Below are 15,356 nucleotides of genomic sequence, written 5' to 3'. Positions count from 1 at the left end.
GTGTTACTTTAAGGCAAGGCAGTGTTTTCTTTTTATTTAAAGTCCACTGCGGTGAATCCTCATCATTTGTGTTACTTTGAGGAGATCAGAATCCCTTCGCATTCAGTTACTAATATGATGGTATCGTTTGGTTTTAAGTGATGGTGATTTAATTCAGCTTGCAGCTTGTCCTGACATCCAGGATTAAATAGGTACTGACCCTAAACACCGGGAGTATTCACTGTCCAACACTGAATTAAGATTGACCAGCAGTGGCTTGTACCCTTCCAGAGTGTTGATTGCACCAGTACTTGAAACTCTGAAAACCAGGAAATACAGAGTTAAGGTACACTCCAGCTCTGCCCTGAAAATCTAACTCTGCTCCATGGAGCTGGCCAGAGCCATGGGGGATATATTTAAATATGTGTTAGCCAGGGCTGCCATATACTAAGCAGACAGGAGGAATGACTAAATGTGCCACTTGATGTGCTGTGTTGTCCCACAGAACTGTTTTCTATCATTCGTCTGCATACACTCCAGCTGCCCTTCACTGTGCTAGGGACAGCTGTCTGACTGGTGCAGGGATGACCTACAGCAGGCTGCACAGCTCACGTTGCGATACAAGGAAAGGTGCATCTACACTCAAAGGGATTGCAGATGGCTCATTTCTGCGCTGAGTTATGTTGGTTGTGTGTCTAGAGGAGCAAAGTAATCTGTGCTGTGGGAATTCATAATAGTCTGATAGCATATAGGACAGTGCACTGCAGGTTAGAGATGATATTCCAGAGGGAATCCTTAGAACAAGGGGGTGGTGACATCTGGCAATCCTCGGGTGGTTTATGCAAAGTAGATGCAGGGGTTGAGGAAGGTCAGGCACAGCCAGCTGATGTTCAAATTTGCCTTAGTGAGGACATGGTCTGCCAGTTTCTCCTATTGTTCCATATCATCCATCTGGTGGGTTGGTTGGGGCATCGCTCAAGGAGGGCAGAGTTAAGGCTGTGAGGCAGGGCTGGTGTGTACCTGAACTCTGCACCATCCCAGAGTGTACTGGGGATCACAGCCACTGCAACCCATTTTTAAGAGTGCTGCTTGCACTTCCCAGAGAGGGAAGCATAGCCCAGCCTCTCTCTTGGGAAGCTAATGCCACTGCAAGCATTAAAATGAGCTGAAAATATTCAAGTAGGTTCCTAGTAGTTCCAGCTGGCTACTTGGTTTGAGGCAATAAGTCTGCTGCCTCCTGAGGCTCCTGGCCCTCCAGGAGAAATCAGCAGAGACCAGTAGACACCAGATGAAGGATTGGAATGTCTCCTGGGGCTGTGAAAGTGTTCATCGCTTCCTCTGGGACAAAAGTGGGAGTGGAACTTTTGCCCTCAAGCACCTGTACAGGATCAAGAAGATTTGGCCCCAATTGTCTCTATTTTACGTACTCTCCAATTCCACACACAGTGTGAGTAACAACAGGAGTAGGAAACAGTCACAAACAACACAGGAAAAACCCGTGAATTAGGAGACGGAGGGCTAGATTCTCAACTGATGTAAATCAGCATAATTTCATGGACTCCAATGGCACTTTGCTGATTTACACCACCTGATCACCTGGTCTTAAATATTTTCCCTTTAACACACACAGTGCAGCCTGTCAGCATGAACATATTACCAAAGCCATGTAGGCAGCAGGAGACTGATGCAGACAGCCCCAGATCCCAGCTACAAAGCACTTTCATATGAATTCCGTATATGGTAAATGTTTATGGATCACTTGGTTCCAAACGGCACAATTCTTGATTTTTGAGCAGCAAATATGGTTCTGGCCTGGGGTTAATTTTATTTTTAAATGTCTGATCACATAGTCCCACAGAACAAAACAAAAACATGAGCAGTTCATGTGCATGATTTGCCACAGTCCCTGTTTGTTTGCCATTTCTGTATTTTAAGGCTGCACATAGAAAATAATAACATTATGTACCATCCATGCTATAAAATTATATACGCAGAGAGAATTGAGTTAATTTTACATTTAAAAAACTGCAAAAGGCACATACTGTATAGTTCTATTAAACCTTGTGTCCTGGCCAGATTCCAGATGGGATAATTATATGCTGCCTAGTTTAAATCTCCCTGGAGTTTCACTGGGATGCAGTCCTCACTATCTCTTCCTATCCTACACTATTGGATAGTGGTATGTGCTCTTTAATAGGTGCTGGGTCCCACCTCTTTCCACTAGAGATATGTGGGGAGCAGCTTGGGGTGATGATGATGCCAAAACGGTGGATGGGATTGTGTTTGGGCTCAGTGGGGGTGTTGCATGTTGATCCAAAGCTTCATTTTTTTGTTGAAATAAATTTAATCTGAAAAATTTTGCATATCTCTATACATACCAAACCTCCTTGTGTTCCTTATTAGTCTGAGTCATCAGGACTAGTCTCATACTATAATGGCTAAGCTAAGCTAAGTTGTAAACCAGTGCTGAGGGCCTCAGTGTCAGTCATCTGAATGTAATAATAAACAAATCAAACTCTGCTAATGGCTCAGCTAAAGCTCCACTGTTTCTACTATAATATTTTTGGTTTCTTTCTTTCTGTTAGTAGCTGTCATTTGGGTTCATTGAAGGCAGGAGCAGCTTAAAAGATAACTGACATCTACTCATTCAAAATACATGGTGCACCAGATTCTACCCTAGCTTTATAGTCTGTGCAATTCCATTGAGTTCAAGGTATTTGACTTCAGTGGAGCTGCAGGAGTTGTAACTAAGGAGCTTCTGTGTTGGTTTCTGTTTGTTTCCTGTTTCACTAATGTTTTAGTGCTGGACAGAAGCTTTGTCCCCCCCCACCCATTGTTCTCTGTAATCAGCTGATAGTCCATAAAGAATATAAACTTTGGTCAGATTTGGTCCTCAGTAGCCCATTGAGGACTGGGGTTTGGCCATTTAAAAAGTGGGATGCTAGTTAGTAGATCCAGCTGATCTCAGTTGTAGTACTGGCATAACCATTTGAGCCATGTACATGTCCAACTCTGGGGTAGGATTGAGGGGCTATGAAAAATGCTATGCACTTGGAACTCCGGGAGAAGAAATTGGGGGGCAGGGAAAGCGGCAAATTTTCAGTGGCCTTGCCTCCATTCTGTGAGCATTTGTGGGAGCTTAAAGCTTAGTTACACTTTAACTACCTGACTCTATATGCAAACCAGCTAGTCAGATGTGTGCTGATAACACCTGCACCTACATGTAATTTGTAAACACAAAACAATGTGGATGCATTTTGGCAGGTGCTAGTTACCCCCACCAATGGGGTGGTTGAGCCTTAAGTCCTATTGAAAAATTACCCCTTTGTGTCTATATTGTTAGGGAGACTTTCCAAACTTTCCTTTGCTCCATCAATTATATTTTACATTTCTCTAGTTCTTCCCACAAAAGTTTTGACATATGTTAAGGAAATGAGGTAGGCAAATATTATCATCCCCCAATAGAGGGAAACTGAGGCACAGAAAGGTGACTGACTTGCCCAAGGTCACATGTGAAATCTGCTGCAGAGCTGGGAACCCATATCTCATGATTCCCAGTCTGGTGCTTTAGGTACAAGACAATCCTTCTCCTTTCCTGATATTTTCCAGCAATCTTGGGCAGCACATTTTTGAGCAAACTTGTCTGTTTTGTACTTAATGTATATTTATGACCTGGGTTGCATGAGGGCTAGTAATGCACGTTAGTGTAGTGATGTAGTCAGAACAAGACAGTGGTGGGGAATGCAGGGTTGAAATGATGTTTAGATTCCATGTCTTTAAAGAGGTCTGGTTAAATAACCTGTGTCACCTTAACAGTTTGGAGTGTCATTTTTGATGCTTAGAGAAGGCACATGTTTGTCACAGAAGGCTACTGGCATTGGAAAAGGGTGGTGAAACAGCAGATGAAATGAGCGCATTGAAGGGAAGCAAGCCAATAACTTTTGAAAGGTTTATTTTGCTTCATGAGGAGCTTCCCCAGACCTTCCTTTTAATCCCTGATTAAAGAATGAAAGTAGATATGCTGAGACACAGTTCTAATGCTAATACCTCTCATGACATAATTATGATGTATTTATTGTACAGGCTTATTTTATTTCTCTGTGTTGTCTTCTGCAACAATGATCACTAGGCAGTCAAAGGGAAAAGCAAAACAGAAGCTGTGGTTCAAACTGTATCTGAGAGACAGGCACTTACATGTTTCCCAGAAGCCATTACACTCTGTAAGGCGTACTGCTAATTACCCAGGCTGAAAATTCCAGTGCAAACAAAATTGTCCTTTGAGAAGCTGGTCCAAGTTCAGGGAGTCCAAGAAGCTGGCATCAGTTCACTCAAATACTAAAGACCCTTAAGGTTATTGGATTAAATGCCAAATATTTTCAACAGCCCCTAAAGTCATCACGTATTCCTTGGTATCAAAAACAAAATTAAAAACAACCATTTCCATCATATTTACTCTATTTCCTTTCAGCCAGATGCCTGCCAGCGTGTAGAACAGAGGAGTGCTTTCTGCTATATCAGTCTTTCCATCGGTGGTGGCTGCACCATGTTCCACATCTCCACACGGGATCCCTCTTTCTCCTGCCGGCTGGGGCTGTAAGTCCCTTGAGTCGCCCGTTTGTTGGCAGCTATGACAGAAATCACAATTGCCAAGAAGAGGATCAATAACAAGGCCAACGTTACTGAGCCAATGGCGGTGAATATGTTCGAGATCAAGTCAGCTGTCAACTGAAAGGATTGAAATAATTGCAATATAATTGATGTTAAGAACATAGAGGCACACACACTGGAGCTACCATGGTAGGAAAACATTCTGGAATAATAATTTCAAATATAATGTGAGATCTAATATTGTAAAGAACATATTTGCTAGTAGAAAAGTAGATTAGCCTTCCAAAGTTTGGTGCTTTAGGTTCTATGGAAAGTAAATCTATTGCAGCATGTTATCTTTTGAGCACCTACCCAGAGCTGAGTGAATCGTGTATAATGACTAGTTTATTTTACAACTTTCTTTCTGTTTGCAATTTGTGAGCAGATTGTGTTTTTCACAAATGGAGTTAGTATTCAGAAACTGTTTGCTGAATTGTTTTTACTAACAATTCTTTGTCCGTAGGTAGTTCACAAGCAGTTCATTGCAAGTCTTTGGATATTTAAAATGTTAACAGTTTTCATTGGATACATAGGCACATGGCATTTCTGTTTCCCTCACTGGATGAATCAGGTTTCTGGTGCGAAGACTTGCAGTTACAATTTCAGATTTTGCTTTCCATAAATACTTTTGTAAAATACTCAGTTCCTTTGAACATTCCTGCCAGTACAGTTGTTTCCTGGAATATTTGCATAACGCAAACACACAAACCCTCCCTGGGAACTGCATCGTCAGGTAGTGGAAAGACTTGGGTATTCCACTGACCCTCAGACTTATGCTGATGGGAATTTTGGTAGGGCCACCTAACCCAGACAGATCTAAGGGCAGAGACCAGAGAAAAGCAGCCCACTGATCCTGGATGAGGGTTCAGTGATTGATAGGCCAACAACCTATCCTAAAAAAGTGGTAGAAACACAACAAGGTAGCTATTCTAGCAAATAGCACAATAGACACAATAGGGTTGGCGGATCCTTGTTTGGACCCTAAACGATGTCTGGTGGTGTAGGAAGGTTTCAGATTGAGAACACACAAAGGACACACATGAACATAACTGAAATGCCTTTGATGGGAAATTCAAATCAATAAATATTCACAGAAAACATTTTGTTGTATCCCCACAGATCGACTACTATGCATCTTTAATTATGAAGACATGCCCATGTTTCCATAATTCCTTTTCAGGAAGCAATACAGTTCAGGATGGATATATAGATTGTATTCCTTTATACCCTGTTTTCATACAGCAATGGGAAAGGTAATAACATCAACATGCACCATGAACAGGCAAACAAATCTGCCAGAAACACTTTTTAGTGTTGGATTTTTGGCAGATGAAAACATTTGTTTAAAACAGTCTTTCTGCAGTCATGGAAGCCATTGAAATGATGTGGGTGTCATGGAAAAGTGGTCCCTATGGACAGAATGACCCTGCAAGGAATTGGTCTTCCAGGCAGATTTTGCCATCATCTTTTGATTTGTATTACAAGTGACAATTGAACTGTTGTAGATGCACATGTGCTTGCGGCAGAACTTTCAAATCCAAAATGTTTAGAAACAGAAAACAGCAGGTCAGAACTCAAATCCCATTTCCCAGAGAGTTAGGTACAGCTTGTTACAGAATACTATTACCCACACTGAGTGATCTGCTTAATAGTCATTCCCATGGAGTATGCAGGGATAGTCCTAGTGCTGAGGATAATACTGCATTCAGAACAGGGATACTCTAAGCTGGGCATTAATTCTCTATAAATGCCAAATATACACATCTTGAACCCCACTGTTCAGACTCTTCTGCAGTACAATGACAGCGCCACAGGAAAAATATTAAAAGAATCTTTTCTTTCTGGATTTAAAAAAATCCAGCTACAGTAATGAAAGCAAGTTTGGCTCAAGGTCTCTCCTTGGGGGCTTTACAAGCAGCTGCAATTACTCTCTCCTCTGCCCTTGATTGTTAAATATGACTCCTCTATGATTTAAAAATAATTAATTTTCCTGTATAGAAATAACCTACTCCAGGTGACAGACCACACAATACCCAAGTACCTGAGATGAAGCAACACAACATGTCAATCTACTATATTATTGTGTCATATTGGGAATGTCATTTCATAAGCTCTTTAGCTGGCATTTTAAAAATATTGTTTTCTATTTCTGTTGGAGATTCAGTTCTCTCTGTGTGTGTCTGTATGTGCTTATATGGCCCTCGTAGTACCAGAGCATCACACAATCATGAATGGATTTTTATCCTCACGACGCCCTACGAGGTATCCCCTTCATGTTACAGATTGGGGAGGTAAGGCACAGGTAGATTAAGTTAATTGTCCTGTCTCCTGCATCCCAGGCAGTGCCACTAGTTTATCCTTTCCCCTTACTCACAGTTAACTCTGTGTTCCTGGGTTTGAATGGGACCATCTGTACAAGTTATTGTGCTCAATACAATGCTTACTAGCTTACATTTAATAGCTCGCGGTAGACAAGAAGTCAGACTACAGAATCTACTGGTCCCATCTCATCTTAAACTCTGTGAATCAGCAATAGTGTAAATCCTATTATAACTACACCTATGAAGAGACTTGAATCAATAGTAGATTCTAAGGTCATGTCCGATTATGGTATTTTTTTGGAGATGAGGTTTACACACACACACAAAAATTGTACGGTAATTTATACGATGAAAAAACACAAATACAATAGGAATAAATGTCAGAATTATCCAAGCTGAATTCATACTATATACTGATCAGTATAAAAATATATTTCTGTTGTTTTGCAGTAGTCATTCTGCTTAATTTATCACTGAATTCTTATCCTTGTGCATAACCATTCGGTGCCTGGATATTTTAGTCTAGTGCAATAGAAATTACTACAGAAATGCTATTATGGAGAGGAACACTGCCTCTTCTGTATGCCTCTTGTGTTTGATTTGGGAGCATTCTTGACTGGACAGTGACCTACACTGGAGGAAGCTAGTGGAGCTACAGATGTTCCTAGAATTGAAATCTGTCAAAACATCTCAACCTGATCCAATCTGTCAAGTGGCTACAGCTTTGAGTAAGATCATCTGTAGAGCCATTTTCTATCATAAAGGGACATATTGACCAACTTTGCTTCTCTGTTCAGTGTTCACTGCTGATTTTCCAAAATTAAAAAAATTCATCCTTCCTCAATCCACTCGGCTAGGCCATATTGAGCTATTAAAAACTGTGGGTCATGGACTGTCCTCCTGATCTGTCAGCGCTCATAGCAAAGCTCAGGTTTACAGTGCGGGTAGCCTGATTAGCACTAGCAGTGAACTGATGTAGAGTTGCCAGAAGGTTCTGTAGTCTGGTCCCATCAGGATCAACTGTTTCTTCACTAATTGATTGCTGAACAGTTAATTTAATTTGGAAAACATACAAGAAATTGTATTGTCTGAAAAAGAATCAGAAATCTCGAATGTGGGCATCAGGATTGGCTTGTCACAATATATGGTATTGATGACAACACTTGGAAACATGAAAAAAAAATCTTTCATGGTCTCAGGAAAGATGAAGCCCTGAGCAGCATCTTTAGGAACATAATTGTCCTGCTTTTTAAGGGGAAGTGGTGTCAATTAACAAACCCACAATAAAAAACATGTTTGAATAATGGTAGGGGCTGGATTTAAAAGCAGGAAATAAAGAATTAAAGTCACACCTCTGTCTAAACTCATCCTGTTATTTTCCCTGGCTATTGCCTTGCACTTTGTATGGAGCCAGACTGTGAACCCCTCACTTGCATTAGTGAGCAGTTGCCCACATAACTAGTCCCTTGGACTCTAATGCGATTCCTCATGTGAGTAACTGCTTACCAACAGGAATAAGGTGTTCACTGGCCTGTGATACATGTAAGGTCATCCACTATTCTAAGACTCCTGCAGTATTGAGGCACTGAGTAATATATGGGTAATGTCTCCACACAGATCATCACAGCAGTACATCACTTTTCAATTTAGCATCACATTTTGATATTACACTATGCCAACTTTCCCATGATAGCTGTGATAAGAGCTCCATCTTTGATCTGAGCATTAGGTCATGGCCACTTGCTTTCAGTATACAATATGCTTAATCGCTTTGTCACAGGGCTGTAATGGGATCCAACACAAGCAGTTTTCCCTAGAGCACTAAGAGAAGAGAGAAAAAATATCCTGAGAAGCAAGGAAGGATATGTGGTATATTTTATTATGTCTCAGCACAAACAAATTGCTACAGAACACCTGGAAACATCCTAAATAGGAGCATGTTGTAAAATTATTCTTCAAGACAGCTGGTTATCAGAATGGCCTAAAAGATAATGTTATACTCAGTGGCTGCCTTTCAAAATTCAATATTTGCTAACAGATACCATGCAGTTGCCACAGTTGTTTTCTAATCCAAGTACAGTGCTGTTTACAAATAATTAACTGTATGTAGGGAACAGATGTAATACTAAATGACTAATGTTAGGTAATATCGTAAAGATTATAATGGTGACCAATTTATAGGCATGAACTGTGATGTCCACTCCCAATGTGAAAAATTATTGGCAAATGCTTGCTGCTTAATGGTGACCACTATAGATGGAGGAATGACTCTGAGGTACTCCGACACCATGGTGATGGGGACCGCATAATGCCTGAATGGGTGATGTAATTTCTTAAATTCTTTGCCTATACTATAAAGCTTGGATCCTGCAAACTGTTCCATGTTGGCAGCCTTTGTACTTGCATGAAACACCATGACTTCACGGGGCATCATACACGCATAGGGGTCCATCAACATGGAGTGGCTTTCAGGATCAGGGCCTGCCTATAAGTATCCAGCAGCTCAGTATCCAGCATTTGGGAGTCACAGACTTATCTTTATGTTCACCTCAGTCTTGTCCCCCTTCCCCCCAAAAAGCTATGTTTGGCCGAGGTTTTCCAAGGGGCCCATGGGAGTTATCCCATTAAATGCTCAGTGGGAACTGGGTGCCTAATTCCCTTAGGGCTCCTCTGAATCCTAGCCTTTATTATTGGTTTATTACCTGTTGTTACATTTTGCACTTCTTCCTACTGCAGATAACAATCATCAACAGACCTTTACTCGGGGCTCATTGCTTTGTGAGTTAAAGAAAAACTTGTGCAAGATGGTATTTTTATACCTTTTTAAGCAAGAAAATAATAAAAGTCAATGTTACTCAATTAGTTCTTGCTGAAAATTGCTCTTAATTAGCTACTGGACTTAAGCAAAAAGAAACGCGATGTTTATGTTACATCATTCACTAAATTGGGCTAGAGATTTTTAACATAAATTACTTGAATCCATTGGTAATTCTTTAATTGGGTTTGTGAATGGCTATTGTAGATTCCAGACTGTGGACGAAATAGGACACTAACTGATGCTGTGTTTGCAGAATTATGTCAGCTCCATTCAGTATTGGGAAAACAATAACCAGTAATATTGACAATACTTCCCTAAAAAGTACGGAACTGTGAAGTCTAATCAGCCCAGATCTCCTACATCTAAGGAACAGTTACACTTCCCTGAGCAGTTAGGCCAGAAGTGTCCTGTTTTCCTGGGTGCTATTGCTGAGGATTTGTAGGATGGTGAAGTGAAGGAAAAATACTGGTTTCATCTAGAGCGTGCTAAAGCTAAAGTAAGTCATTTAAACAGCAGCTGAGTGCTGCAGGGTAACATGCACACAAACCTTCTATGGCAGTTTGCACTTAGACTGTGGAACTCACATACACAGCAGCAGGAGACAATAGTTGAAACTTAAGGGCTTGCACTGGCATGGTGATAAGTGCCCTCAGCTCCCCTGACTGCGCAAGCAAGGCTAAACAACAACCTTACACTCAATAACCAATAATCACTTACATTCCCCAGATTCCAAAGGCTTATGTATGCACTGTCCACAGGACAGCTCTGGCATGCATCCTCCTCTGGGGTGAAAGGTGAGAATTAAGCCCTTTAACTTTTAAAGGCCTATTAAGAGTACCACGCAGGTGATTTTGTTAGTGCACTCTAGAAGTACATACTTAGTTCCCAGCTCCCATTGTGTAGTGTGTGGGCAGACTGCTGGATAAGCAGGGCCCAACTGCAAAGCCAAAGCCACATAACATACATCATTCTTTTGTAATCGCTTCTCACTCTTTGAAGAAAATTTGTAGCAAAGGAATTTCTCCCTTCTGAAAATTAATAGTGTAGAATGGGGTGGGGTTGCATGAGAACACATTTTGACTGGAAAACATTTGAAAAATGTACGACTGAATTCTGGCTCTGGGAGTCAGTGGGGCGGTGGGGTGTAGTGCCTGAGGAGATGTGCCAGGAGACATTATGGGCCTCATTCTCTTCTCACATTATTTTATACTACTGTGGCTCTAGTGGCTTCACTGGAATTAATCCTGATTTATGCAAACATGAGTGATCAGAGAACTAGGCCCTGTGTCTCCAGGTACCGGGGCGGGAGGGATGCAGGCCAAAATGGTTCTTGCTGTATGGTGCAAAACGAGCCACATGTGCTCCCCTGGTGCTGCCATCTTGGTGTTTGCTGTTGCATAGGGCAAGTAGTGACATGGCCTGAGAATAAATGTCTTTGTTGGGGCATGTGATGTGTCCAGAAGCAAGAGTGGCAGCTTTCACTCAGAAAGCACAAATGGCTGGATTCTGGCTGCTTCTAGCACAGGAAGCAGTCCCCTTTTATTCCAGCCCCTACATAGGAACAGCCATAATCGGGCAGTTTAGCAAGACACAAACATCACTGGCAGCTTTAAAATATGGGAAATTGTAGAGCCTCTGGAACATTCCCTCCACTGCCATTTGCATCACTTGCTTAGAATTTTGCAGCTGCCGATGTGCACCACCAGTGTTCCTTGATTTGATTAACAGACAGGGGGACCAGGTACCCCGATTTTATAGGGACAGTCCTGATTTTTGGGTCTTTTTCTTATATAGGCTCCTATTACCCCCCCCCCCACCTCCTGTCCTGATTTTTCACATTTGCTGTCTGGTCACCCTAGTAACAGATAAATAATACTTATAATACTTCCCTAAAAAGTACTGAACTGTGAAGTCTAATCAGCTCAGCTCTCCTACATCTAAGAACAATTACACTTCCCTGAGCAGTTAGCCCAGAGGTGTTGTGTTTTCCTGGGTGAGTAACCATGAGTCCTGACACTATTGGTCAGCTTATCGCTTAATTCCTACTGAAGCAAATCTGGTCCATGTCTTCATGTTTACTGTCTAGAAACCAAAAACATTTGCTACAGTAATGAGCAACTATTGGCTTGAGTATCTCTAATCTATGTCAGAATTACTTTAAAGTGGGTGAGGGCATATAATGATAATTTGACCAGTCAAAGAAAAGCCATAAAATTGATTAAAAAATTCATAGATACACTGATCACTAAGGATTTGCAACCTTCTTATCAGAAAATTATTCTAAGGTTGGTTTCCAACAGGAACCCCAGTAGTTCAGTAAGAAATCCAGCCACTTGTACAGAAACCCACTATAATGTGATGCACTGATAACCTCTGGCTTGGGGCATATGGGGCCCCACTTTATTTATAACAACAGTAAAGTAGCAATAAATTAATATCTTGACTTTGTCCCAATACCTTAAAATGGCATTAAATTAGCAACACATGCAGGGCTAAATGAATTTTCCTTTTTCTGTTTAAAATGCTGTGAGTTCTTTACGTTCACAAATGAACACGGATTTCTCTGGCTAGAATCACCTAGAATAAACAACTGCTGTTCCAATATTAAACATCAACCAGCAGAGTCTGAGAGCTTTGCAGACCTGTATGTTGGTTTCTCTATCTAAAAAAATAGACACTATGGACTCAGTTGAATTTAACAGATTCATGTCTACTTGAGCTCTATTTTGCCCAGACTTTTGGAGGTGAAAAGCTCTTTCTTTAACTCACTCATGTAACGACCATTAGTCTAATTCCTTCAACCTATCATTTAAACCTTAATTTTATTTTATCTATTTTATGGTTTATTAATACCTGCAATGTCATCTTGCTGAATGTTATTCTCTGAACCTTTTTTTAAAAGCGTCTCAGAAGTAACTAATCATAATCATCACTGTCAACTCTCCACTGAAGTACAGAACATAGGCTGAATGGCTTAAATGCATTGCATAATCTGAGTAAATTCCTTTCTTGGAACTGTCAAAACTTAGTTGTCTAACAGCCATTTGTGCTGGTGATTTCGCAAGTAAATGTTGGGGGACAGCTGGTCGTAGCTATTGTGATCAATTGCTAAACTGGATTGTATTTTTCTAATTTACAGTCAAATAGTCTGTTTTTTCAAGCAAGAAACATCTCATCTGTGACCTCCCGTTAGAAAGCGAGCACACATGCAGATGATTGAAATCTGTGGATTTAGCTGTCTATTGTAATCTAGCCTAGCAAGGTGATGAATGAGAACATTCATTCTCACTGGAAGAAATTCTGGCCCTATTGAAGTCAAAGGCAAAGCTCATTTTTACTGCAGTGAGGCCAGGTTTCACCTCCTGATTTCAAGGGGAGTTGAGGACTGAGCCCTATAAGAGTTAACAGTGAGGCAGATGTCATCAGCTAAAACATGGGAATTACAAATGTTGGCCTCAGTCCTGCCATCTGATCTGCATAGTTAGGACTCCTTATGGGTTTTTGCTCACGTGATTCAAACTGCAGGATCAGGGCCATCATCAGTGTTCCTAGAGCTCTTAAAAATGGTGCAATGTGTAAACCAAAACAAGCCACTCTCACCAAAGTTCCAGTATTTGGTTGCAGCAATAGTCAGTTAAACTAACATTTTATTTACATTATTAGCCCTTGGAAATCCAGATTTGCTGAACTCAGTAGCTGATTCTAAAGAATGACTTATAAAGAACGTAACAAAGGACAAATAGATCTAAAGTATATTTTCTGTAACTGCTTGCTATATTAATATCCTGTTTGTGTTGTATTCATTGTACAATATTGGTTGGTCAATGGAGGTGGTCTGATGAGGCAGCATATCTTTGGAGATTATTTGGGATGGTCTTTTTAGACAGGAGGCAACCTAATAAGAGTGATCTTTTCTAGAGGGGTTCCTATGTGTTACCTACACTGAGTGCTCTGGTTCCCATCATATATGTGCTTAATTTCAAGCATGTGCATAGTCCCTTAAGCACATGGTTAAATGCTTTGGTCTGTACCTCGCAGGATTGAGTCTGAAATGCCTTTTCTCCTTCACCATCACTTCTCCATCTCTGGAGCAGAATGCTTCAATTGGCTGCTTCAGGAGAAAAGCCATTATTAAGGAGTGGGCTTTTAGCATACAAACTGATACTGTTTTGCAACGAGTGCCAATGCTAATTTTACAAATGTGCTCAAGTTCTGTTCTGGACCATTCTGCTGGTGCTGCACAGATTGAATGTACAGCTTCAGTGTGTTGTTATCAGATGCCTTTTAAAATTCTACTGACAGCCTCTGGTGTAAAACTTAACCATCTGCTTCAATTTAAAAACACAAGAGGGCAAATGCACCCCTCATGTAAACCCCCTGAACTAAATGAAATTAGGCTCAGGACAAATTTGGCCCATAGTTGCTAAATCTCAGACCAGGAAAACAATAAGACACAGTGTTTTAGTAAATGTGTCAGTCTCTGTGGATTGACATTCCCTCCAGTTTGGGTAAAGCTTCTAGTTATTACATATAATTATTACTTGGTTTATGGTAGCACCTCAGCATGGTATGTTAGGTGCTGGCCTCACATAGGAAAATAATCTTACAACATAAGGTTCAACACCTGAAAGGTAAGCATCCACATGGACAGATCCCACCACAGGATCGAAGCCTCAGAAGACAAGCAATTTAAGAGGATGGATAAAATATCCTGTCAGAAGATTATTTAAAACAGTCACTATCTCCTACTGCCCCCTAGCCAGCTATATTTAGCTGGTTAATTTCTTGTAGGTGCCATGGCAGAAAATGGGTCTTGAGGAAGAATTTGGAGGAGCTAAGGGCAGAGGCTTTACAGGTCTATTTAGGAAGGGTGTTCCATGCTATGGGCTATGTGGAAGTGGGTTGTGGCTGAAGTGGATGAATGGGGAGCCAAAGCTGTCATTGGTGGTGGGGGGGGGGAGGAGTGGAGGGCAGGGCAAGGTGTTGAAAGCTAAGAGCAGGTAAGTAGGGAGGGGCAGAAATACATGAGAACTGATGGTGAGGAGGATTTGGTGCTGCAGAACAGGGAAGAAATGGAGGGATTCATTGCAGAGGGTGAAATGGTTAGAGCAATGGGCAAGGAGGGTAATCTCTGAACAGCCTTTTGTATGGCTTGGAGAGGGGTGATGTGGGCATTGATGGAGCAGAGGAAGAGGTTGTAACATTCAAAATGGGGGATAATGAGGGCCTGCATGAAACGTTATGTTGGAAGAAGTGGCAAGATTTGGACATAGATGAGCTGGGCAGGGGATAAGGAGGGGTGGATGATGAAATGCATCTGGATTACCAATCTGCATGGCAGGGAGCATGCTGAACTATTTCTAATGTAAACCTTTAATTTTTGTGAACCTTAGACTAATTCACACATTTTTTCTCATCTGGAATGAACATCCAGTGCCTGATTCTGATCCCCTTCATGCTGGTGCAAATCAGGAGTAACTCCACTGAAGGCAGTGGTGTCATACCAGCACTACACCAGTCCAGGTGAAACTGGAATCAGGCACGCAATGCTTAGTTGTTCCGCTATGCAAAGCCTTGCCATTGCGTATCAA

At 41.2% G+C, this 15,356-nt stretch overlaps 1 protein-coding gene across 4 annotated transcripts in view; it reads right to left on the bottom strand.

Moving 5' to 3' along the window:
* CRB1 (crumbs cell polarity complex component 1) overlaps nt 1-15,356 on the bottom strand; it is a 213,046-nt gene that overhangs the window by 35,633 nt on the left and 162,057 nt on the right. For 2 of the 4 annotated variants that reach the window (XM_054037256.1, XM_054037257.1), the window contains exon 12: nt 3,915-4,704. The exons of 1 other annotated variant lie outside the window; for it this stretch is intronic. In XM_054037256.1, coding sequence (XP_053893231.1) covers nt 4,489-4,704 — 216 coding nt within the window. In that variant the 3' untranslated portion in view covers nt 3,915-4,488. Of the gene's footprint in view, nt 1-3,914; nt 4,705-15,356 lie in introns of those variants that run through there. One more of the 4 variants, XM_054037258.1, reaches the window with a different exon arrangement.

Source organism: Malaclemys terrapin, chromosome 8 (assembly GCF_027887155.1).
Source record: "Malaclemys terrapin pileata isolate rMalTer1 chromosome 8, rMalTer1.hap1, whole genome shotgun sequence".
Lineage (NCBI taxonomy): Eukaryota > Metazoa > Chordata > Testudines > Emydidae > Malaclemys > Malaclemys terrapin.
The sequence above is the reverse complement of the archived record's forward strand: the minus strand, read 5'-3'. Positions and strand labels throughout refer to the sequence as shown.